Below are 26,862 nucleotides of genomic sequence, written 5' to 3'. Positions count from 1 at the left end.
AATCTTATCTAATAAAATAAATTATAAAAAATAAAATCGAGTGAATTAATTAAAAGATATTATAATAAATATTTAATATGTTCCGCCTTTTCAGATTATAGAAAAACCTTATATCAAATATGAGTATACAATAAAACAATTTATTTTATTGTCATTTTATTCAAATTCAAATTCAAATTCAAAAGTAAATAATTGTAAATCGATAAAATTAAATGAGTAAAACTATCATAAGCTTAATATATACTTATTTTTAACATATTATAAAAATTAGTTTAAAATAACTAATATTTAATTTATAAAAATAATTTACTTAATTTATTTTCTTAACATTTGAATTTAAAGTAAAAATCCTTTAAGATTTTTGCTATCATACATATATAAAAACTTGCTATAAAAAAGATCAAAAGAGGTATTGGCGCAAGAAAATCATTTTATGATGATATTATCTTTAACGATATTAGAAACAAATTATGGAATGTACCAGATTAATGTAGAAAGAAACGTAATCCATGAAGTAATGCTTATCTTGCCGACAATCATACACGTGGCATATTATTATTGGTTAGTCCATTGATATTTTGGTCATTCATTCAGCGAAACCACGTTATAAATACTACTCATTCGTCCTCCTTCTCCGCATACATAGCTACGCTATATTCCCAAATCTCAATCTCAAAATCCTATTTTGCTTCTTTTTCCTTGATTCGAGTTTCCGTCTCAATTCTAAAGGTACCTTTCTCTTCTCTCCCTTTTTAAGTTTTTTCATCAAATCGCAATCTGATTAGCCTCAGTTTATTGAGTTGTACTTTAGGTCTTCCTCGTTGATCATATCCACGCCTCGATCTTTTACCTGTGTTAATCTTTGTTGGTCGATTTTTTGGTCGTGGAACCATAATTGATTATATCGCCTTTTCTTGTTCTTTAATCCGTTTGTTTTATGCAATATTTTTTCGGTCTTGATTAGGGTTTGTGACTTAATTTGTTTGATCCTTTTTAAGGACCTATGGTTTGTGGTCAAATTGAGACTGTAATCCCTTTATTTAACGCAAAATTTCCCGTATACTTTATCGGTTTTTAATTTAGGGTTTTGTGATTCAAATTTTTTAATCATTAATGGGGGCTGGAGTTTGTGGTTTGATGGATTCTGTAATCGGTTTGTTGTTAGCCAAATTTCCCATATACATCTTCGGTTTATAATCATGAGTTTATTATTCAAACTCTTTCGTCATATCTGAGGCTAGAGTTTGTGGTTGAACTAGGCCTGCATATCTATGTTATTGACGGTTTAGTTTCTGTTTGAACAGATGCAGATCTTTGTGAAAACTTTGACTGGCAAGACCATCACCCTTGAAGTAGAATCGTCTGACACCATTGATAATGTCAAGGCTAAGATCCAGGACAAAGAGGGTATCCCTCCGGATCAACAAAGGTTGATTTTTGCTGGTAAACAACTCGAGGATGGGAGAACCCTTGCCGATTACAATATTCAGAAGGAGTCCACCCTCCACTTGGTGCTTCGATTAAGAGGTGGTATGCAGATTTTTGTGAAGACTTTAACTGGAAAAACCATAACCTTGGAGGTGGAGAGTTCAGATACCATTGATAATGTCAAGGCCAAGATCCAAGACAAAGAGGGCATCCCTCCGGATCAGCAGAGGCTTATTTTTGCTGGTAAACAACTGGAGGATGGAAGGACCCTTGCCGATTACAATATTCAGAAGGAGTCCACGCTCCACTTGGTGCTTCGTTTGAGGGGTGGCATGCAAATCTTTGTCAAGACTTTGACTGGGAAGACCATTACCCTTGAGGTCGAGAGTTCAGATACCATTGATAATGTGAAAGCCAAGATTCAGGATAAGGAGGGTATTCCCCCAGACCAGCAGAGGCTTATCTTCGCCGGGAAACAGCTTGAAGATGGAAGAACTCTTGCGGATTATAATATCCAGAAGGAATCTACCCTGCACCTGGTTTTGAGGCTTCGTGGTGGAATGCAAATTTTTGTTAAGACGTTGACAGGAAAGACCATAACTTTGGAAGTGGAGAGTTCAGATACAATTGACAATGTGAAAGCAAAGATTCAGGATAAGGAGGGTATCCCCCCAGATCAGCAGAGGCTTATCTTTGCCGGGAAACAGCTTGAAGATGGAAGGACCCTTGCGGATTACAACATCCAGAAAGAATCTACCCTGCACCTGGTTTTGAGGCTTCGTGGTGGAATGCAAATTTTTGTAAAGACGTTGACAGGAAAGACCATTACTTTGGAGGTTGAAAGCTCTGACACTATTGACAATGTGAAGGCAAAGATTCAGGATAAGGAAGGCATCCCACCGGACCAGCAGAGACTTATCTTTGCTGGGAAGCAGCTGGAAGATGGGCGTACCCTTGCAGACTATAACATCCAGAAGGAATCCACTCTGCACTTGGTGTTGAGGCTTCGTGGTGGAATGCAGATATTTGTGAAGACTCTGACAGGGAAAACCATTACCTTGGAGGTGGAAAGCTCTGATACAATTGATAATGTTAAGGCAAAGATTCAGGACAAGGAGGGCATCCCACCAGATCAGCAGAGGCTTATTTTTGCTGGGAAGCAATTGGAAGATGGTCGTACCTTGGCAGACTACAACATTCAGAAAGAATCCACCCTTCACCTTGTCCTTCGCCTTCGTGGTGGCCTTTGAACGTTTTCCTCTTGTTGTGTTTAATATCAATGTCATTTGTGTACCCTTGTTTTGCAGCATGTTAGGTGCTGCTGGTATGTTCTGAAACTGGTTTATTTGAATTATTGCTGCGCACTGTTCTACTTTATAATAACAGTACTTTCTATTTTTCCAATCTAGCTCGAGTAATTTGAATATAGGAAAACTGTTGGATCGTTAATGAACCGTGTGTATGTCCATAGGTGTCCAAAATTTATATTGCGATACTTGCTGTTATCGAAAGTTCAAAATACACCAATGAATAATAATGCTATTCATGATTTCTTTTATGTAATTTAATATTCATTGAATTACCTTGTCCTTTAAATAAAAAGATTAACAGTATAATTTACATTATCATATATAGAAAGTTCAAAATATAGGATTTCTTATTGTGACAAAAATACACCTAAGTAATAATGTTATTCATTATTATTGTACACTTTCCTCTGTTTTTTTTTTCTAAACTAAATACCCACACCCTTTTATGAATATGTAGTGAGATTATTGAATTATTTTTCTTTATCTTCATCCATTATTTTTTTAAGCTTTGAATTTGTTATACAAATATATATATATATATATATATATATATATATATATATATATATATATATATATATATATAGGAAGAAGTTATTTTCTAGAGTTTTTCTGTTTTTCTAATATTTTTGTTGAAATAATTGTATATCAACTTGTTTAGTTTGATGATTAAAGTATTATGAGAAAATTTGACCTTTTGTGTGGAATAACTAGATTTTGAGTGATTTTTTGAAAACTTTGTGATAGTATTATATACTAGTTTTTTTATGTAACGCGGTTATTTAAGTGTAATTCTTTTGAACTATAATTTTTTTAATGGGTAGGGTTATTTAAGTGTAATTTTTTTGAACTGTAACTTTTTTAAATGGGTATTTTAAATGTAACTTTTTGATAATAGTAATGAAGGTGACATCCCAGAGTAATTTACTAAATTTCAGTAGTACACAAAATAAAACCTCTAGAGTCAGGAGAAACAAAAGGCACTGATGTCATAAAAATGCTCCCCAAGAGCCAGAGGTGACAGGACCCTCTACGCCTCACCACTCTTATCATCAGGTCCACCTTTAAAGTGCTTTCCATTTGCTTCCACCAATAGGGTGATCATCGCAAAGAGAAAAAGTGATCATAGACAAAATAAAAGGGTAAGCTAGAGTGAAAATATTCTTTAACAATTTATAGAGCATTTACAAGGCAAAGCAAAGCAAACTATTAACATGTTCCTAGGAAACACTCAGAATCATGTGAGGACCATCAAATGCAATTACTATGACTCGATATTCGGATCATACATTTGATATAGAATTCCAAAGGAAGTATGCGCTTGTGCTGGTTTCTAAACTAAGCAGAGTTTAGACGCAGGGGTTATCACCCAACCACACACAGGGTTAATCCTCTATTGTTTCGGGCCCAAACTGTCTCAAAATAAGAACCTCCTGCCACTCTCACCACCTGCTCTACGTGAGCGTGAATGCTTATTAGAGTTCAGGATACCCTCCTTTATCTAGACATCTCCTATATTAAGGTATACACTAGGCATGCATCTATATATACATATCACTAGGGCTTTCCCATGAAACTTCCTCACCAATACATTTCACATGCCTATCCATCACCCAATTCTCATGAAATTCCACCAGCAAGCATATCATGTTTCACATTACATACTTATCACATGCATCCCAATGTTCGATCAAATGAAATCATAGCTTATTACACAACAACACTTTCATTCCAGTCCCATTCAAGCATACATACTAAGCATGGCCACATACTATGAGCAAAGAAAATAATTAACACAATATGGAGTCACATCAGCCAACACAACAACCCCTGTCACGAATTCTCGTCCAAACTGAAGGTCCTTGCCCAGGCGTAAGGGTTACTCTCGCTCAGGCGACCCCTTCTCGCCTAGGCGAGAGTTCAACAGTGGCCACTGTAGGATTTCATGCGAGTTCTCGCTCAGGCGACAACATCTCGCTAAAAAATAACACAGGTCGCCTAGGCGACAACTCGAGATGAAATCCAAGGCGAGACCCTGCTACTCTCGCTTAGACGAGAGTCACTCGCTTGGGCGAGATTAGCAGGTTTCTCACCTGTTGGCACATGCACATCTCGCTCAACCAAACATAAACACGCATAAATCATTTCCATACACTCAACTTTCAAGCCTTACCGGCACAATACATTCCAGAAATAAGCAAAAATACTAAAAAGAAACGAAACCTTAGCTTCCCTTACCTTTTTGGACGCTAAAAGAAACAAGTCCACAACTAAGGAGGACTACAGCTTCAGGAACTACAGTAGCGAGCTGCAGCACGAAAATTGGGACAACACATGGCATAAAGTTAAACCCTACGCCAACCCATGTATCCAAACAGTGAGGAATAAAAGGGAAAATGCTAGGAGACCCTAAGAGTTACTTACTTGAAAACGAAAGGATTCCAGCTATCTCAAGGAGAAAGTCCACTGTGCCCTAGCAAAGTTCTCAAGTCTCAGCAGAGAGAAATGGAAGAGGAACTGGTTTTTCTGAAAAGGTGAAAAGTGAGAGTGTGAGAGTTAGGCAGGGGTTGGGGTCCTTTCCAGGGGCTGGCCTTGGGTCTGCGAAAAGGCCAGGCCCAAACTCGTAAGAGCTGAAAAGAAATGAGGCTTACAATGAACAATAAGTGCTGATATATATGATAAAAATATGATGTCTTTAATAAATTATCAATTGTACAAAAAAAATGTTATCCATGTTATATAATCAAGTAAGAACCTAATAAAAAACATACATATAGTACTTTTAGAAAAATTGTTGTTCTATTTTATCATAAGTGTTCTTTAAAATTTCTAATTTAAAAAAAAAAAAAAACTGCATAAGTGTTCATTCTGTTTTTTCTTTTATCTACAATAACCAAAAAAATTACTAATACAAATGAGCACTTTATAACAAAATGTTACCAAATTATCAAATTACAATTTTGTTTGTTTGTTGAAACTGTTTTAAAACTACGTCTGTACAATAAAATATTACAAACTTAAATTAATATTCCTTATAGATAATAATAATTAGTAATGTGTGAATAAAACGGATATTAAACTATATAATTCGTATTTTAATGCATAAAATATATATATTCAATTATAGTTCGTATGAGTGAAGTTTTAAATTAGATGCGTTGTTTGTTAGTTAAAAGTGTATAAGGTTAAGTGATAAATGAAACAGATTTTCAAGCTAATAAGATAAGGGTATAATTTGAGTCCATTTCACGAGTTTTTCAAAAATAAGATAAATTGTTAATAGTGATAAATGTATAATTTGAATAATGGGGTGTAATTGTTAAAAATGTGATATGAAAGAATGTGATAACTTGTTTTGTTTTTGTTATTTTTGTAGTTTTCAACTATGTGTGTAACATGAAAAAAAAAATATAAAGAATACTTTTAAGTGAGAATGTTAAACATTGATAGAGTGAAAAATGTTTAATTGTCTAAATATTATAAATAGATATGTATGTTTAATTCTCGTAATGAGATTTTTTTTTTTTATATATGCGTATTTGCGTGTGAGAGAGATTTTGACAAATTTAATAAAATATTAGTGATAATATAACTAAGAACGATACACAGTAAAACAAATACACATATTAGTTCTTTTTGATGGTTAAGAGTATAAATTGTTCAATATTAGTTATTTTTCATCTTTTTCCTCACCCTGATGGATTAGTTTCAATCGATTGATTTTGCCTCGGGATTCTTAATCATCGTACTCTCGATCCAATGTTTTCAATTGGGAATGTTTGATCTATGCTTACTGGTTTTATCATCTTTGAATCTAGATTCATGCAATTGCTTTTCGATTCTGAAATCTGCAAAATATCATTATCCATTAGCATATTTTCCGATTTTAGCTAGGGTTTTTGTGTTTTTAATTTCTTGAGGATTTTGGGCTTTCTGAATTTACATATCGTTGAGTACATTGTATTCCTTTTAACAAATTTTAAAGTAAAGTTGAATCGAGTTTAAAAATTTGAATTTTGTACACTGTAAATAAAGTTTGTAGGTAAGTCCGATGAATTTTTATGGAACATGGTTTATTTTGAATGCTATCAAACTAGCATTGGATAAATTAATCATTATTAACTTTGGAACTGAGTTAGAGGGTTCACCTCTTTTTTATTTGATTTCATATAATCCTAAAATTTGGAAAATATCTCATCGATTTAGATTGACATCATACTTGGGAGGGTATATGGTGATGCTTCCTTTTCCAAAAATCTCATTTTATTTTCTGAATCAGGACCTTTTTATTCATTTCTATATAAATCACTTACACTTTCTTTGGGTGAGATGTAAGAAGTGATGGATTAATTTCAAATAATAAACTTATCAATCTCTTAAATGGCCTAGTTATGAATGAAAAATAAATAAAAAGAGAAAAAGGGTGATGATAAGTTGTTGTATAGCATTTTTACTATGTATTTTATATGTTACAATTATAAAATAAAAAGAAACAAATAATTTAAATCCTCAATTAATTTTATAACTATTCCGTTTTAATCAACAGTAAATACAAACTTTTTTTTTCTTTGACAATTTTATTTTATACATATCTATAAAGTAAATAAACAGAATTTCTCTTTGTAACCATTTATAGTATATGCAATTTATTATTAATTTTATTCTTATTAATATAATTTATTTTATTACTTTACATTAACAAATTTATAAAGTTTTTTTAAACTCAATTAACTATTTATAATACAAAAATTATATATTGATAAAGTTATCAAAATTATTTATTGTATAAATTTAGTATTATTATTATTATTATTTTAATGATTATCATAAAATTTATCTTTAATTTTTTATTATAGTAAGAATAATGAAAACATTTTCGAGGAGTTATTTTAAGGATTTTAAGGAAAGAAGATACTAATTTAAGAGTCAAGATAGCATGTATGGTAACGTAATCCGTTGCATTTGTAATGCTTATCGTGTCGTGTCAGTAAACACGTCATACACGTGGCAAATTTTTATTCCCTATTTTATAGATATTTTTCTCAAGAGTCATCGCGTCCAACCTATAAATATGACTCACCATTCCCATCCCTCATTCATCGATCATTGCAATTCTCAGTCTCTTAGCCCTAAATCCCCATTCTAGCAGTTTCTTGATCTTTTTGTCTTTCTCTCTTTTCTTTCAAGGTATGTCTCTTACTTCTCTCCTATTCTTATCTTAGGTTCAGTTTTTCGTTTTAGCCATGTCTTTTAGTAAGTATCGTATTCTCGTACCGATCCTTTTGTTTCTTTTAATTGTGTTGATAGAGTTGTCTTTTTAGATTCTGCCATCGAATTGCTGCATGTGTTGGCATTTATACCGATTTTTGGTTAGAAGAAGTTTAAATTATTTTTCCATTTATTTTTTAGCAGTTAGGTTTGTGGCTTAATTGTTCCATGTATATCTTGGAGGAATTAGGGTTTGCGATTTGATTGAATTGTCTATTTATGTCACTGTTTTTGATGATTTAGTTTTCGATTGTACAGATGCAAATCTTCGTGAAAACTTTGACCGGAAAAACTATCACCCTGGAGGTGGAATCCTCTGATACCATTGATAATGTGAAGGCTAAGATCCAGGACAAAGAAGGTATCCCCCCGGATCAGCAGAGGCTGATTTTCGCTGGTAAACAACTTGAGGACGGAAGAACCCTTGCTGATTACAACATTCAAAAGGAGTCCACGCTCCACTTGGTGCTTCGTTTGAGGGGTGGCATGCAAATCTTTGTGAAGACTTTGACCGGGAAAACTATTACCTTGGAGGTGGAGAGTTCAGATACCATTGATAATGTTAAAGCCAAGATTCAGGATAAGGAGGGTATTCCCCCAGACCAGCAGAGGCTTATCTTTGCCGGGAAACAGCTTGAAGATGGAAGAACACTTGCGGATTATAACATCCAGAAAGAATCTACCCTGCACTTGGTTTTGAGGCTTCGTGGTGGAATGCAAATTTTTGTAAAGACGTTGACAGGAAAGACCATTACTTTGGAGGTTGAAAGTTCTGATACCATTGATAATGTAAAGGCAAAGATCCAGGACAAAGAGGGTATTCCACCAGACCAGCAAAGGCTTATCTTTGCTGGGAAGCAGCTGGAAGATGGGCGAACCCTTGCTGATTATAACATCCAGAAGGAATCTACTCTGCACCTGGTGTTGAGGCTTCGTGGTGGAATGCAGATATTTGTGAAGACTCTGACAGGAAAGACCATTACCTTGGAGGTGGAGAGCTCTGATACAATTGATAATGTGAAAGCAAAGATTCAAGACAAGGAGGGCATTCCACCAGATCAGCAGAGGCTTATTTTTGCCGGGAAACAATTGGAAGATGGTCGCACCTTGGCAGACTACAACATTCAGAAGGAATCCACCCTCCACCTTGTCCTTCGCCTTCGCGGTGGCTTCTAACTTTTTCACTTTTCACCAACTGTTGTTTCCTTGTACTCTTGATCACCAGATTGTGTATGTATGTACTGCTGTTATGTTTTCAAAATGATCCCCTGAACTCGTGTGTTCTTTAAATCAAATAAAAAATATCTTTCTCGTTTCACAAATTACTTTTAGAAATTTGCATCACTCTTTCATTCTTGAATTTTTATTAAGTAGATTATTTTTTCTAGGAACTAAATTTGATATAAGGGTAGAAATAAATATTGAGAACTAGGCTCTTGGAGGATCTTATGTCATAACTTTCTGCCATCTTGGTACCTAGAAAGAAGGAAGAACCATATTGATTATTCTTTTAGTCCATATGATGTAGGTTGTCTCGAATGTTTTAATCGCAAGGATTGTTAAACTTTGCTTGCTGTTGGTGTTGTCTTGTGTTGCGGATAAATCCTTGTATAACATTAGGGACGGTTCAAAACCATTGAATTGCATTAAACTTCTGATAGCTAAATCACATTAAACTTGAACAAAATCTTCTATTTTACTTTGTTCTGAATTTGAACGGTTTAAAATTAAGCTATTCTAGAAGTATTGTTGAGTGCATTCTATTCAAATTAGAGATATACTGTTAACAAAGTTAAAAGTAAAGTTTAATCGAGTTTAAAATAAAGTTAAATCGAGTCAAAAAATTTAATTCTTGACACTGTAAATAAAATTTTAAGGTAAGTCGCCTCAGTTTTTCGATGATTTTTTTATGAATCGTGGTTTATTTTGAATGCTACCAAACTAGCATTGGATAAATCAATCATTTTAAGTATGGAACTGAGTTAGGTTGCCTTATTCATTATTATTTACTACTAAATTTAGTATTAAAAATATCTATTTTAATATTAATTTTGGTAATGAATTTTCTATTTTTTAGTGATGATAGAAATTAAATCATACTTTTTTATAATACAAAAATAAGATATAAGATATGTCCTTTTAATTTTGTAATTTTTATTTTTTAAAAAATGAAAATAACTTTTTTATTTAATAAAATCTCTAATTATAGTTTTTCTCTCAAGTATAATTGCCCAACTTTCCTACCTAAAATAATAACACACGTTTTTCTTAATTCATGGATTATTCTTCTAAAATTATATAAATATAGTAGAAGTGTCTCCGTAGTGTGAGTGTCTGTATATAGATGTAAACTTGTTTCCTTTTTAGTGAAGTTTTTCCTTACTTAGATATTAAGCACAATTAAATAAATTCAGCGCAGCCTGCATTTGTTCTAATTAGTTCCTTCTCTCTCAACTCTTCATGATGAATAATGTAGTTTTTTAGTTGATACATCTCCTATTTAAAGGTTATAGGATGCATCCACGTAATTGTATTTGAATTAACACGTAAGATTCATTAGGACTATAAAAAGTCTTTCAGGATAAATTTTTTTTTTTTATTTTCTTGTTATGTGTTATCTTATTTTTTTTCAGATTTTATATCTCAAACCTTTTAGTTTTTATTTCTCAGTAATTTCCAAGATCATGTTTCTAGACATTTTCTTGTGGAGTTCATCTTTTTTTTATTTGATTTTCATAGAATCTTAAATTTTGGAAAATATTTCATCGATCTAGTTTGACATCATACTAAGGGAGGGTATATGGCGGTGCTTCCCTTTCCATAAATCTCATTTTATTTTCATTTGTCAAATTGAAAGGAACATACACTTTCTTTGGGCAAGATGTAAGAAGTAGAGAAGTTAATGGAGTGGATTCGATATAAGTACTAGTTTTTCGTATTTTATTAAGTGGATGAATATTTATTTTGTACTTGTTTTTATATCCGTGTGGATATTTATGTATTTGTTTAATATTCATTAATATATGTTGAATATTTATAAATATTTTAAAAAAATATTTAATATCATATTTTAATTATAAATTTAAATAAAATATAATGTATAATATTTATAGATTTTAAACAAATTTTAAATAATTTATTTAAATAATATTGTATGAATATTTACAAAAGATAAGATATTATATTTTTAAACTAATTGATAAAAGATAATCTAAAAATTTGATATTTTAATCATGTTTTTCTTTAAATTAGGATAGAACGAGTAGAGTATATGTGGATAAGGATATTGATATTATGGTATCATATTGGTTCTATTAATAAGTAGGCATAGAATAGCAATGGATTAGATGGGCGTAGATATTGTCTATTTGTAGATATTGTCTATTTGTAATTCAATTCCTAACAAAAAGTTTTAATTTACTTATTGTCCTTCTCATTATCCATGGGTACTTTTTATAAAATATTCATAAGTTTTTTAAAATTTATGGATATTCTAGATACCATGAATATTTAAAAAATATATATTTTATAACTTTTTAAACTGAAATTTAAATAAAATTACAAAAAATATGAAAAAAATATAAATTAAATTAAATTTTAATTAAATATTATCCAATAAAATAAATATTAAATTTTAATTAAATTTAACTTAATAAAATATAAATTAATTTTAATTTTAATTTTTTATTCAGGTAATGGATACATATAATATAATACTCTTAATCTATTTAGAAATGAGTATTAAAATATTTACGGATAATAAATATTAGTGAATATTAATTATTCGATGTAGATTTTACTCATGAATACTTATGAGCCACAGACAAATATAAAAATTATAAGCTGTGATATCTGTTTACGATATCTATTCTTTATTGATTGCAGGTCTTATTAACATATATCTCAGTGTAAATTGTTTTTACATCCTAATAAAGTGATGGACTGATTTCAAATAAATTCATCAATCTCTTAAATGGCTTGTTATGAATGAAAAATAAATAAGATGCGAGAAGGGTGATGATAAGCTGTTGTATAGTATTTTTACTAAGTATTTTTATATTATAATTATAAAATAAAAAAAACAACTAATTTAAACCGTCAATTATTTTAATAACTATTGCGTTTTAATCGACGGTAAATACAAACATATTCTTTTCTTTGATAATTTGATTTTATACATATCTATAACGGTACATATAAACATAATTTTTTTTTGTAACCATTTTTAGTATAATCTATTATTAATTTTATTCTTATTAATATTATTAATTTTATCACTTTACATTAAAAAAGTACAATTTTTTTAACTCAATTAACTATCTATAACAATGTATAAAAATAATACTGTCTTTGTTTTTGCATTTCGTTTTTCTAATTTTAAATTTAATTATTATTTTAAAAATTATTTATTTTATAAATTATTTATCTTTAATTGTTATTTTAAAAATCTATTTTATCTTTAACAGGTATTTTATTTTTTTTATATTCATATTTTTTTTTTGTAATTTCATATTTAACAACTATTTTAAAAATTTATATATTTTTTATTGAAGTGGCAGATCTTGACGAAAAGTGCTGGAGGGGCCAAAGTAATATAATTTTGAGATTATTAGATTCGATAAGTAGTATAATGCTTCAAAAAATGACTTATTAGTATAATACTTCAACATATGTGAAGAGGTAGAATCTATCTTGTTTTAGTCAATAATTTCCTTTTCATCACCCTTAAACGATTCATTTATTCTTCCATTCTTTATCAATATACCTTTTTTGTAAACAATACTAAAAAATAATTGATCATAATCTAATAAAAAATTAACGCATGTAATTATTAAAACAAAAATATATTCATTATTATTAATACACAATACATTATTATTTTTTCTATATTCATAAAAAAAATGAATATACAAAAAGCTCATGAGATAAAAAAAATAATGTTTTCATTATCAATTAAGACAAGGGACGAGGAAGGAAGAAGATAAATGAGAAATATAATGAGTTTATGTCTAATTTTTTATCTTTAAAAACAAAAAAAAAGACATATGAGAGTGAGAGATTATTACAATTTGTGAAAAACTAAAAAGACAATGAAAAGGAAAATAAAAATTATTTCAATAAATATTTGGTTTAATTACTCTTTTGATTCATGCTTTCCTTTAAAAATGTTAAGTTGGTCCTCTAATGTTTTTTTGATCTCAATTTGGTTCCGATTTTTGAAAAACTGATGTAATTCGGTCTTTTAGGATAAATTTCGTTAAATTTCTCGAACCAAATCAATGATCTTTTCATTAAAATTGAGATTCTTAATATGAATAATTTACTTTATTGGTGTAATTAACCTAATCCTAGTATCAATTTTTAAATAAAAACAAGAACAAAAAAAAAAATTAAACCTGAATATTTTTATTTTTTATTATATTTAATTTTATGTTTTATTATGTATTTATATTAAATGTTATGTTTAAATAAAATAAATATAAAATAAAAAATAAAAAATGTAATTTTTATTAATTTATAATATGCATTACCTACAGTTTATATATAATATATATATATATAAACTGAAAAAAAAAAGAAAATTTTGGGGGGCCGGGGTCTCTTCCTGCCCCCATATAGATCTGCCATTAGCTTTCAAAAGATGTCAATTGAAAACTTTATTCATGTATCAATGCTTAAACTCTATTGATGACTTTTACCACTAACTTTTAATATAAATATTAATACTTAATTTTATAAGTCATTTTAAATATCCATACCGTTAACGATATTAATAATATTTGGTGAAAGAAACTTAATTGAGATATTTTTAGAAAAATTAGGATCGGATTGACACATTTTAAAAAGGAATATGAAATGGATACATTTGAATGAAATTGAGTACCATCTGACTAGTTATACAATGTAAAATTATAAATTATTTATTGTATAAATTTAGTAATATTATTATTATTATTTTGATGATTATGATAAATTTATCTTTTATTTTTTATTATAATAAAAAAGGTGTAAACAGGTGTTTCGAGTAGTTTGAAAGGAAGAAGATACTAAGTTAAGAGTCAAGCATGTGTGGTTAACGATGTTACAAGCAAAATATAGAATTTGCCAGAGCATTGTAGAGAGAACGTAATCCGTTGCGTTTGTAATGCTTATCGTGCCGTGTCAGCCAACACGCCATACACGTGGCAAACATTTATTCGAAACTTTATTGATATTTTTGTCAAGAGTCTTCGCGTCCAACCTATAAATACGACTCACCATTCCCACCTTCCATATATCCATTGCAATTCTCAATCTTTCAGCCCTAATTTCCCAATCTCGCAGTTTCTTGATATTTTGGTCTTTCTCTCTTTCTTTCAAGGTTCGTTTCTTATTTCTCTTCCATTCTTGTCTTAAGCTTAGTTTTTCGGTAATTATCGTATTCTCGTACCGATCTTTTTGTTTCTTTTAATTGTGTTGATAGAGCTGTCAATTGGATTCTGCTATCGAATTGTTGCGTGTGTTGCATTTATACCAAATTATAGTTAGAAGGTGTTTTAAATTATTTTTTCATATATTTTTTAGGGATTAGATATGTGGTTTAATTGTTTTATGTATATTCTGGAGGAATTAGGGTTTGTCGTTTGATTGAATTGCCTATTTATGTCACTGTTTTGATGATTTAGTTTCCGATTGTACAGATGCAAATCTTCGTGAAAACTTTGACCGGAAAAACTATCACCCTGGAGGTGGAATCCTCTGATACCATTGATAATGTGAAGGCTAAGATCCAGGACAAAGAAGGTATCCCTCCGGATCAGCAGAGGTTGATTTTCGCTGGTAAACAACTTGAGGACGGAAGAACCCTTGCTGATTACAACATTCAAAAGGAGTCCACGCTCCACTTGGTGCTTCGTTTGAGGGGTGGCATGCAAATCTTTGTGAAGACTTTGACCGGGAAAACTATTACCTTGGAGGTGGAGAGTTCAGATACCATTGATAATGTTAAAGCCAAGATTCAGGATAAGGAGGGTATTCCCCCAGACCAGCAGAGGCTTATCTTTGCCGGGAAACAGCTTGAAGATGGAAGAACCCTTGCGGATTATAACATCCAGAAAGAATCTACCCTGCACTTGGTTTTGAGGCTTCGTGGTGGCATGCAAATTTTTGTCAAGACTCTGACGGGAAAAACTATTACTTTGGAGGTTGAAAGTTCTGATACCATTGACAATGTAAAGGCAAAGATACAGGACAAAGAGGGTATTCCACCAGACCAGCAAAGGCTTATCTTTGCTGGGAAGCAGCTGGAAGATGGGCGTACACTTGCTGATTATAACATCCAGAAGGAATCCACTCTTCATTTGGTGTTAAGGCTTCGTGGGGGTATGCAAATATTTGTGAAGACTCTGACAGGGAAGACCATTACCTTGGAGGTGGAGAGCTCTGATACAATTGATAATGTGAAAGCAAAGATTCAGGACAAGGAGGGAATCCCACCTGATCAACAGAGGCTTATCTTTGCCGGGAAGCAATTGGAAGATGGTCGTACCTTGGCAGACTACAATATTCAGAAGGAATCTACCCTGCACCTTGTCCTTCGCCTTCGCGGTGGTTTCTAAGCTAAGCTTCGTGTCTATTATGTCCAGCTATCTATTGTGTCCAGTGTCAATTGAAATCGTGTGCTGCAGTTCTCGGTTGGGTGCTTTTCTTATGTTCGAAGACTAGTATATGTTTGTAATTCAACAAAAGATTGAAAGACTAGTATCATCGCTATTGTTTGTTAACTATATAACTATTACAAAATAGCTTTTTTTATGTATGTATATGTGTAATATTTTTCTTATATATACTATATATGTGTATTTATATTATGTGATTTGTTGCTCTGAATAAGCATCCAGCTTGGGCCGTTTTCTGTTTGTTTTATTGCCTCTTATGTATGACCTTTCGCCCGAACCATATTTCTGCTGCGGCCATTTATTTCCTTTTACCTTTGTTTTATATTCTTGCTTTTCTTTCATGTAAACTCTTGCCTATTAATAAGATGATCCTCTCTTTGATGCGTGGGAGAGTTGTAACGTGATGGTTCTTTTTTGAATTACATGATCTTCAATGCTTGGATTTTCCAAAATTCACCAGAGATATCTGTGAAGATTTAAGAGAGATTGTGCAAAGGAATTGTTTGGGAAGAATTGGAATGTTTTAGACCCATTTCAGATTGCTCATGCAGCGTGAAATGCATCTGTGATTCAATGAAGATTGTGGCTAGGTACAGGGATGTGTTGTTTTCTGAAAGGATTTGTAGAAATCTACACTCCGACCAAGATGCAGGTACTTCTTGTGGAACATGTTCGTTCCAAGTATTAACAGTTTAGCTCCTAAGACAACTTACCTGGAGGACAAAAAGTCGGAGAACGTCTAGAAACAGCTCGAGACTTGAAGGAGGAGGAATAAATTAAAATCATTGAAAGTAGTGCAGTACTGTTATAGAATGAATCATAAAATGTTACTTCAAAAATATGGTATCCCGGCTTGGCATATCAACAATGTCATCTAAGGTACTGATACTTCACCCCCAAATTCAAAAACTAGTGAATTAGTATATAACAACTATGAAGATAACAATCAGAATAACAAACAATTCACCTTACTTCACCCACAAATTAAAACAACACAAGTGTATCAATAAATAACTATGAAGATAACAATAAGAATAACAAATAATTCACCCCTGAACTAGTATAACAAATGTTTTAAGATTTTACAAGATTCAACAATAAATTCTTGGTACAAAGTTGATTAGATCAGTGGTGTTAATTCTAAGCCTTGATCAACTGAAGAATAAAAGAATAGTTAGAATTTCCAAAATTCTTAAATTCTTCGTATCATGTTGCATACTCAATAGTATGTTATATGTTTTTGGACACAATTAAACATGTTAATATTAGACTTATAAATGGTTTTCATATTATTTACATTTTAATGAAACTTTCATCATATTTTTAATCTTATTTATGATTAGAGTTTCATGCAGTTAAGTTGTGAACTAATATTTTCTCTAAAGCATTTGTTGGATACAAAACATCACTATTTTAAAGATGATTGCATATGCTGAGCGTAGGGGTTTTTATTCTAGACATGATTTTAATAATCAACATTTTCTTTTGTTAATCAGATTTCCAGCGATAATATCGATTTTGATGTTTAACATTATGTATTGGGATATGGTTCAAACGAAATTATATAACATTTACAAAGCTTTTTTTACCTACAAACTAAACGACATAAACTACTTTCTATAAAAAAAAATAACACTCTTCTTAGTAAGAATATCAATGAAGTAAGTAGAGTAGTAGCTCTCCTCTGTTTTCTTATATCTTATCCCAATGGAGCAGGTAGAGTAGTAGCTCTCCCATATCTTATCTGCTCTTTTATATCTTATCTGCTGGTAAATATATGTTATGTATTTATATATATCTATTATGTATCCGTTGAGTATCCGCTATGCATATACTTATATAATTTTTTAATATTCACGAATATTCATAAATATCCACAAATATTTTAAAAAAATAAAATAAAAATAAGTGTTCAACGATATATTTAATTGTAATTGTAGATTCAAATATATAATATATATCGGTTATAAATTATAAATAAAATTCAAATAACCCATTTAAATTGATAGAAATGATTTTTGTAGATTCAAATATATAATATATATCGGTTATAAATTATAAATAAAATTCAAATAATCCATTTAAATTGATAGAAATGATTTTTTTTAAAATTAATTGATAAAAATAACTTATTTAAAATTAATATGTTAATATTTTAATCATATCTTTTTTATTTTATTTTTAATTTAAATTAAAGTATAATAGGTACAAAAATATATATATATATATATATATATATATATATATATATATATATATATATATATATATATATATACGTACGAATAATATAATATCTATATTCGTTTCGTTAATATATGGGTATTAAAAATATCTGTATTCATTACTTGTGGTCCATTTACAATAATAATTCTTATTCGTTACGAATTTTATTCATAAATATTAAATTAAAAATAAATTTGTTAGCAAAATTAAATTATTGATAAATTTTAAAATTTTAATTATAGATAAAATATTCATTAATTATAATTTATTGGTAAAGTAAATTAGAATTTTATTTATCGATAATTCATGATTCCTTGATAAAATTCTTTATTAATAAATCATCACTAAAAAGTATTATCAAAATTTTCTTGATCATTCTGTATAACACTTGTTGGCAATTATTTTTCTTTTAAATTTGTCAGTGTTAATTAAATTTTTCTACATTTGCCTCTAAACTTTTACCATAATAAGATTTTTAAAAAAATTGTTAGTAAATTTGTTAATATTTAGAACTTTTATTATTGATGTTTTTCGGTTCGTGAATCTGTTAGTATAATAAATATCAAATTTTTAATAATTTTAATAATTTATTTATAACAAATTAAGTGAAAAAGAAAAAAGGTAAGTGAAAAGAAAAAGAAGAAAGACAATATAAGGAGGTAGTAGAAGAGAAGCTAAAAACGGTAAATGGACGACAACAATATGACAATGGTGCAATAATAGTGTAGCAATGGAGGCGACAAATGTAATATTGTCGGTAACAGCGAAAGAGAACAGTTGAAGGAAGAAAACGGTGGAAAAAAATAAATAAACATGATGTCTTAACTATGATATTTTACTTCGGTTAAAATTTGTCAATAATTACATTAATAAAGAATTATTAATAAATTTTTATATCAGTAGCTATCAATATATTGATCAATCGATTTATAGTCGTTGATAATTATTAATATAATATTTATTTGTCAATGAAATTTATCATATATTTTATTTTATTTGAAAATTTGAAAAGAATGGTTAAGATAAATATTTATAATTTAAGTTGCTTAGAATTTGATTTTATGAATTTATTTATTTATTATGATCAAAGATTTAATCTAAATTAATTAAAATTTAATTTTATGACTATTTGTTATTTATAATAAATTTATTGATGGAAAAATATTAGCAATTGAACATGTCTATGATTTAATTTTATAAATTTATGTTTTAATTTACACTTATAAAATTAAGTTTATTTTTATAAAGATTATTTTTTTAAATGGTAATTTATGTCTTGAATTTCTTTTCATTTTTATATTTTTAGAAAAAAATAAATATTTCTATTAATACACAATTTAATTTCAATTATATTTAGGATCAACTTTTAAAAGAAATAAATGTTTAGATTAAAAGTGTTGGAAGGGGGAGCCTTTCATCCATAAATGAAGAACAATTTTGATGATGTCTACTGATCTAGGATAAAACATAGCTTGGTCCAGTTAGAATATGCATTAGGCAATTAGCTTCTCTTTATCAATTGTATTTCAGGCCTACTGTGTAATTCTGCATATGATTAGTTCTTTAACTAATGGATTAGCTGTGAGTATTGTACAAAGTAAGTGAAAACATACTCACGATAATCGATTAGGTAAATTGCTAATTGAATTAGTGACAGCAAAAACCTTTGTATAAAAGCTGTTTTGGAATCTGTTTTGGGTCTGAAATTTTAGGGAGATTACGCAGTCTTCATCTGAGATAGAGCCAACTGAGAGACAGAAAAGCTTCAGAAGATTCTGCAATAACTCAAGTACAGATCCAAGAAGAATTGATGGTTGATTCTACTATGATGGATCTTGCTTGATTCAAGGAGCATCAAGTCAAATCTGCACAACTTAGGTGTTTTCGTTTCTTGTTTTGCTTTCTGTATTTCTGATTACAGTAGCTTCAGTGTTTGAAGTGTGGACCTAGGTGCAATTGTGTGGATGCATTGCTCCTAGGGGAAGTTCTTGATTGTTGAATCAAGTTCTTGGGTTTTGGGGTTAGAATTACATAGGTGTGCTTGTAATTCTTGGAACCTTTCTGCTTAGTGGACTCTTCCTAAGTGTATTACTTAGGAGAAGACTGGATGTAGATTCGCCTTGAATCGAACCAGTATAAATTGTGTGTCTTGATTCCTCTTCTCTCTTTTAAATCTTCTTGATTGATTTAAACAGTCCATTAACCCAAAACTGTGTAATTGATTAATTGAGCTTTAAAACCTAAAGATCCTTCCAAGATTCATCTCAAATTAGTAAAAACACATTAATCAATTCAGATCCCTTTGTGGTTGGCGCAACTCAACACTGGTCGTGCCTCACATACTTCTGAAGCTGTTGTGGACACTGCAGAAGGTAGTGAGAGTGAGCAATTTGAGGATGTCACTGACGACGAATAGCTTAGCCTTCTACCCACACACACCTCCCTTTTGCGTACCATCCTTCATAGCTTCAGTCTGTAGCTCTTGACCTTAGGATCTTAGTAGTCCTAGCAGGGTGTGTGTTTCCTTGTTGTAGTTATCCTAGCATCATAGCTACCTTAGCCTAAAAATATTTTGGTTGGGACTATAATGTGTTATATACTACGCTTACTCTGGATGCTATGCAAAGTTATTATCCTGGTTGTTATGCATTATCTACTGCTGCATCTTTTCCTTTGCTGCGCTATTTAGTTGTTTTTCTATCCCATCTTGAATATGTCTTTTTGCTACTGTCCAAAAAGGGGGCGAATTATTTTGCCACTGCATTGATAGGCTATACTGATAGGGGGAGCATAAAATGAAAGTGATATCTGTTATATGCCTATGCTGTTGTTTGCCTTGTGTGCCTGTACTGTGTACTGCTGTTGTTGTTTGCTTAATGTGCTACAGGTAGGCTTATCTCAGTCCATGTTTTGGACATCATCAAAAAGGGGGAGATTGTTGGAAGGGGGAGCCTTTCATCCATAAATGAAGAACAATTTTGATGATGTCTACTGATCTAGGATAAAACATAGCTTGGTCCAGTTAGGATATGCATTAGGCAATTAGCTTCTCTATCAATTGTATTTCAGGCCTGCTGTGTAATTCTGCATATGATTAGTTCTTTAACTAATGGATTAACTGTGAGTATTGTACAAAGTAAGTGAAAACATACTCACGATAATCGATTAGGTAAATTGCTAATTGAATTAGTGACAGCAAAAACCTTTGTATAAAAGCTGTTTTGGAATCTGTTTTGGGTCTGAAATTTTAGGGAGATCACGCAGTCTTCATCTGAGACAGAGCCAACTGAGAGACAGAAAAGCTTCAGAAGATTCTGCAATAACTCAAGTACAGATCCAAGAAGAATTGATGGTTGATTCTACTATGATGGATCTTGCTTGATTCAAGAAGCATCAAGTCAAATCTGCACAACTTAGGTGTTTTCGTTTCTTGTTTTGCTTTCTGTATTTTTGATTACAGTAGCTTCAGTGTTTGAAGTGTGGACCTAGGTGCAATTGTGTGGATGCATTGCTCCTAGGGGAAGTTCTTGATTGTTGAATCAAGTTCTTGGGTTTTGGGGTTAGAATTACATAGGTGTGCTTATAATTCTTGGAACCTTTCTGTTTAGTGGAATCTTCCTAAGTGTATTACTTAGGAGAAGACTGGATGTAGATTCGCCTTGAATCGAACCAGTATAAATTGTGTGTCTTGATTCCTCTTCTCTCTTTTAAATCTTCTTGATTGATTTAAACAGTCCATTAACCCAAAACTGTGTAATTGATTAATTGAGCTTTAAAACCTAAAGATCTTTCCAAGATTCATCTCAAATTAGTAAAAACACATTAATCAATTCAGATCCTTTTGTGGTTAGGAGTATTAGACAAATCTGATTTTTAACAAAAAAGTACATTTGTAGTAGGTATGTTTATGTGGATATCAAACGGGTAGTGCGAGGTAAGGTTTAGATGGAGAACGGACATCCAATATCATCTCTATTTCTATAAAACAATTTTCTTGAAAAATTTTCTTTTCAAGAATTTAAACAAAATTAAATATTCAGTTATATTTGCATTTATTTCACTTTCACCAACTATTTTATTTTTATTTTCCTTCTTATTCTTTTATCGTAAGTCAACGAACTATGAAAATGAGTTTTTTCTTCAATAATTGGAGCACATGGATGAAATGGTGTATACAAGGCGATGTAGGTCTGAGAACCCACATGCTGCATAAATCATGCAATTACGTCAAACAACCATGGAAACTTCTTTTACCATTCCCGAATCAATTAGTTTAGAGTTCGTAGTAATATAGATTGTTATAAATTATCGAAAATTTAAGTGTGATTTTAAATTAAAAATAGACTTAAATACCTTTTTGGTCCTCATTTTCATAGTGTTTGTTGTAGATGGTCCTTATTTTGATAAAATGTTTAAATGGTCTTCATTTTTAGGGAATGTTTAAAATTGTCATCATTTTCGCACTTCGTGTTTTATCTGGTACTTTTCTGTAACGTTGTTTAAATCATTAACGGAGCATTGTACCACACCTGCACAGTACATGTAACACACCCTAATACAAACCGTGCCACCTGTACAATATTTCGTTAATGATTTAAATGGCGTTACAGAAAAAGACCAGATAAATCACGAATTGCGAAAATGAGGACCATTTTAAACATTCCGTAAAAATGAGGACCATTTTAAACATTGTGTCAAGATGAGGACCATCCGCAACAAACACTACGAGAATGAGGACCTTAAAAATATTCATAAATTATTTTAGTTTGAAAATGGTATCAACCTTCTATTTGAATTGATTTAATTTTATAGCAGAGGCTGTTACTTTTACTCATGGATAGGGTTCAGAAATCTAAATCACAAAACATAGACTTGAACATTGAAATATGATTATTTGCCAGACATAGCAGAAAAGATTGATATTATTACACTTACGATACATAAACACATGTTGATCTTGATGTGTGAAAACTTGAGCAGACATCTAAGAAGAAGGGTGATAAGGAGTGGTACTAAGTTGGGCATGGCTACTGGTGTTCTGAGAATCTGCAATCATAGAGGAAACGGCTGCTTCTAATGCTGCCCTAATAGAAGGATCCCTGGTGATGGCAGCACTAAGAACATGGACCAAGGGAAGGTCTTTCTCTGAGGCTAATCCCTCACACTGCTGAGGGTAACCGTTGAGTGAAAGAGGGAAAGTTTGAGAATGGTTGAGGTTGTTCTTAGTGGGGTGGGTTAAGTCGAGTGTTACAGTGGGACATGATGATGCAGATGGATAGTAGGTAGAAGAGAAGAGTTGATGATTTGAAGTAGTGGTTGAGCCAGAAAGGAACATGCTCAGTGCTGCTGATGTTGTGGAAGCCATGGATCTGGCTGGTGGAGGGAGTGAATGATTATGAGTCCCCTCGTAGGTTGTGATCACAACACTTTCATCCGAAGCACACCTCTGAACCTGTTTCCAAGTAAATAACAACATACCTTATTAAGTAATGTGCGTCTATATGTTTCAAAATCTTAAACAATGTCGGACAGAGTTAAATATTACACGTATAAGACTAATAATGTCATCATGATCTCTCGACTACTATAACCAAAACATATAAAAAATATATAACTCAACATAATTGGATATAAAATAGAAGTGTTTGCGATGTAAAAGATGGGAAGTAAAACCTGTTTGCGAACTGGACATGTTGTTCCCATGTTGCAACGATAGTAGGCCCGAGGACAAGGGTTACCCTTTGATATCTTTTGTCCATATTTTCTCCATTGACAACCATCACCCTTCTAAACAATAACATGTCAATGTATAATTATATACATATATATGTTTTCTTCAATGCCATATTTTATTTCTATGGGTTGCATCAAATTTTTATACTGTTATATACAATTAATCACCTAACTTAGGATAAAAATTAAATTTTAGTTCTTTTGGATAATTTGGGATAATAATGAGATCACCCTTACTCAACTTCACGGCTTTACAAGTGAATTTATATTACCATATGCAGCAATAGATCAATGTTGGTTTTATTTAACTTTTTTTTCTCGAAACAAATCTCAATTTGAACATTAATAAAAAATGAATTTAATTCATACATAAAATATTGATATCTTTTTTAATGTAAACTTTAATGGAATGCGTTAATGAGTCTTCATCTTAAATGATACTTAACTTTCTATTTTTAATTTTATATGAAACTTAATTAACATTCTGAATTTTTTTATTCCTAAGCAACAATTGCTTAGAAAAACAATTTCATTTTCTTTTTAAAATAACTTCAACATTAATTTATATTCCTCCATGAAAGTTGCTTGGCACTAATAATTTAATCAAGCTCCTGACTAATCATTTGTTAGTGGGGATGCCACTGAATTAATATCATTGAGAGAAAGTAATGATGAAGAATTAGCTAAGGATCTTATGACAAAGGGGGAATAATGAAGGATTTAACTAAACTAGCCACCCAACAGGAATTTAATCATTGCATTTGACATGACAAGTATTATGTCGATTGATCAACAAAAATGCAACATTACTTGTGTTGTCTGCAATTTTCTCTCCAATAATTTTTAATATTTGCCTTCAAAAAAAGTTGTAACATTATCCCATGATTTATATATTATAAAAATGAATTACATGTAGCCTGTCTAAAGTAAAAGGGTATGAATTCAGAAGGAAAATACAAATATTTTTTTAATGTAAACATAATAAAAATCAATAAATTTGTTAATGGTGGTGATTTTATTGAATAAAAGTATAAAATTATTTTAAATTTTTAATACATAGGTTTTTTTTTTTCTTTCTAAAAATGGATACAAAATCAGGAGAACAGATTATAAAGAAGAATGTTCTCTCTGCATATTTATGTGAGAATGAATCAATTATTAAAAAGACCAAACTTCTTATACTATAATACTATAGAAAAATTACATTTTAATAATTTTGTATTTTATATTATATAAATACTATTAAATACTAAAGAAATTTTACTTCCATCCCAAAGGATTTTTTATGGCCACTCCAATTTCACCTTCCAATCCCTCCGACCAACAGATTAAATTTAGCACTTTTATGGTTCATTTACATTTCTGAATACACTCATTCTGATCAGTTATCCCAAACTTTTCATATTACATTCAAATCGATTAAATTAATGCATGAAATGATAGAGTTTAATGAGAATTAGCAATCCAATTTTCAGAATAAAATTCTACAAAAATAAGATAGAAATTAATGCATACATACCATAGATTCTGATCGTGCTCTTACAGACACTCTAGCTTTCTTGCAAGAAGCCTCAAATGCCTGATCTTCTATGATTTTTGCTTCTTCTGCTGTTACTTGGTTATTCATTTTACCTTCAACATCGTAAGTAAACACTTCAGATTTTTTTGGCTTTGTTCATCACAACTAAATACTTCTGAAGGGTACCTTACCAGTGTGTAAGAACTGCCATGGCTTCTTCACGTTATCTTGCCTGCTATCCTTCTAGAGACAGACATAGAAAACATGGTTTATGTATTTAATCAATTTCTTTTAAAATAAGTTAGAAGAGTACACAAATTTTAATTAACTATATATTCATGTCCTATTATTGCAGATTAATATGCTCAATAATACATGTGATATGTTAATAATTAGAAAGAAGAGAAGAACTTAATTTTTGTTAATTACCTATGTATATATATATATATATATATATATATATATCATTGTGCTGCTGCTATAGTCTTATTAGTGCTATGGTTTTGAGTGAGCAAACAGTGATGTAATTGATTTTCATAACAAAACGAAGTATGAGTCAAAGAAGCATATATATACTAAACAAATTCTGAGTCAAACTTGCCTGCATGTCCTCATTATTGGGAGGTGATGAAGATAGTTTCTTTTGCTGCATCGCCAACAATAACTGATTCTGAAGAGCAGCGTAGTGTTCACTGATCTCATTAAGCATTGACCTTAAATTTTGATTCTCCTTCTTCACCTCCTCCAGCTCAACTTGCAACAATCCCAACTAAAAACCAAAAAAAAAACCCACATCGGTCAAAAAATTCATGCAGTTTCTGCAGATCGATTTAACTTGTCAAAGATTACCCACTTGGTTCAGAGGCTCTTGCTCAAGATTTTTCGGAAGCTCCAAGTTATTCAGACTCAAACCAAGAAGAGTAGATCCTAGCTGCACAAAGTACAAACGAACATGATAATTTAGCTTTCAACTCAACAAAGTATCAGCTAATCTAAATTAATTATATCTTGGATATAAATAAAAACAGAAGAAAAAGATGTAAAGAATAGATAGAGATAAAGGTGAAGTGCATGAGAAAACAGGTAGAAAGTAGTATATATATATATATATATATATATATATATATATATATATATATATATATATATATATATATATATATATATATATAGGTAATCAACTTACAGTGTTTCTAATGGATGATTCCTGATTCCAGTTGAGTGCATCTGTGGTACTAACACATGGTTTTTTGTGATCTTGCAGCAATTTTATGAATGCAAAATTGTCCTCCATTTATGTAGAGTTTATGGCAGTGATAGTTACTGAGATATGCATATGTTTCAGGGGATTTTATGGTTTGAGTTGCAGGTGAGAGTTGATATAAGAGTATTGGAATCTGAGTTATGAAGCAAAGATTGATATAAAGTGGATTCAACCTTCGTATATATATAAACTAAGACTCGCTCTTTCTGGTCACCACAGTCTTTGTTAAGTATGAGGTCTGCTTATTATTATCAAAGAATTTTTCCACATAAAATATACAAGTGACCTTGTCTAAGTGGTGGGGAGAAAAGATAGTGACTACTTAAACAAATACACTTTTCTTTCATTTTATTTATAAAAGTAAAATAATTTTTTGATTACTAAATATTGATAACTTTCTCTTCCAACTTTAGGTGGCATCTTCTAAATGGTTTTCCATTTCTCCATTTTCTCATT

The 26,862-nt window shown here is 30.6% G+C and overlaps 3 protein-coding genes across 5 annotated transcripts; 2 read left to right on the top strand and 1 right to left on the bottom strand.

The window, feature by feature from the left end:
- Positions 1 to 580: 580 nt before the first annotated feature.
- LOC146888023 (polyubiquitin) lies at positions 581 to 2,832 on the top strand. The gene is made up of 2 exons (XM_085670816.1): positions 581 to 729; positions 1,305 to 2,832. Exon 2 carries the CDS (start codon positions 1,305 to 1,307, stop codon positions 2,676 to 2,678), a length of 1,374 nt encoding a protein of 457 aa, XP_085526942.1. The 5' UTR covers positions 581 to 729; the 3' UTR covers positions 2,679 to 2,832.
- A 5,414-nt stretch (positions 2,833 to 8,246) lies between these two features.
- On the top strand, positions 8,247 to 15,856 carry LOC114178413 (polyubiquitin). Of its 2 annotated transcripts, XM_085670818.1 has the most exons (3): positions 8,247 to 9,171; positions 14,535 to 14,539; positions 14,687 to 15,856. In XM_085670818.1, exons 1-3 carry the CDS (start codon positions 8,265 to 8,267, stop codon positions 15,602 to 15,604), a joined length of 1,830 nt encoding a protein of 609 aa, XP_085526944.1. In that variant the 5' UTR covers positions 8,247 to 8,264; the 3' UTR covers positions 15,605 to 15,856. The 2 variants fall into 2 exon arrangements, with proteins under 2 accessions (XP_085526944.1, XP_085526943.1); XM_085670817.1 differs by lacking the exons at positions 8,247 to 9,171; positions 14,535 to 14,539 and adding an exon at positions 14,235 to 14,367.
- Positions 15,857 to 22,743: 6,887 nt separating this feature from the next.
- Positions 22,744 to 26,614, bottom strand: LOC114177436 (putative WRKY transcription factor 47). 2 transcript variants are annotated; one of them, XM_028062773.2, is made up of 7 exons: positions 26,329 to 26,614; positions 25,996 to 26,073; positions 25,744 to 25,911; positions 25,334 to 25,385; positions 25,143 to 25,255; positions 23,564 to 23,674; positions 22,744 to 23,342 (listed from the first exon to the last, which is right to left on the bottom strand). In XM_028062773.2, exons 1-7 carry the CDS (start codon positions 26,434 to 26,436, stop codon positions 22,875 to 22,877), a joined length of 1,098 nt encoding a protein of 365 aa, XP_027918574.2. In that variant the 5' UTR covers positions 26,437 to 26,614; the 3' UTR covers positions 22,744 to 22,874. The 2 variants fall into 2 exon arrangements, with proteins under 2 accessions (XP_027918574.2, XP_027918573.2); XM_028062772.2 differs by having other exon boundaries at positions 23,564 to 23,677; positions 26,329 to 26,613.
- Between the last annotated feature and the right edge of the window lie 248 nt (positions 26,615 to 26,862).

The sequence above is a fragment of the Vigna unguiculata genome, chromosome 3, assembly GCF_037176805.1.
Source record: "Vigna unguiculata cultivar grain cowpea cultivar isolate G323 ecotype 2 chromosome 3, ASM3717680v1, whole genome shotgun sequence".
Taxonomy (NCBI): Eukaryota; Viridiplantae; Streptophyta; class Magnoliopsida; order Fabales; family Fabaceae; genus Vigna; species Vigna unguiculata.
This window is presented reverse-complemented; position numbering and strand designations above follow the sequence as displayed.

Excerpts from the sequence above, each read along its gene's own strand:
- LOC114177436 (XM_028062772.2), bottom strand. The coding sequence starts at position 26,436 with ATGGAGGACAATTTTGCATTCATAAAATTGCTGCAAGATCACAAAAAA. Across the intron at positions 26,074-26,328 it reads AATCATCCATTAGAAACACT|CTAGGATCTACTCTTCTTGG; the intron begins GTAAGTTGATTA and ends TACTTTGTGCAG. Across the intron at positions 23,678-25,142 it reads GAGCACGATCAGAATCTATG|AAGGGTGATGGTTGTCAATG; the intron begins GTATGTATGCAT and ends GTTATTGTTTAG.
- LOC114178413 (XM_085670818.1), top strand. The coding sequence starts at position 8,265 with ATGCAAATCTTCGTGAAAACTTTGACCGGAAAAACTATCACCCTGGAG.
- LOC146888023 (XM_085670816.1), top strand. The coding sequence starts at position 1,305 with ATGCAGATCTTTGTGAAAACTTTGACTGGCAAGACCATCACCCTTGAA.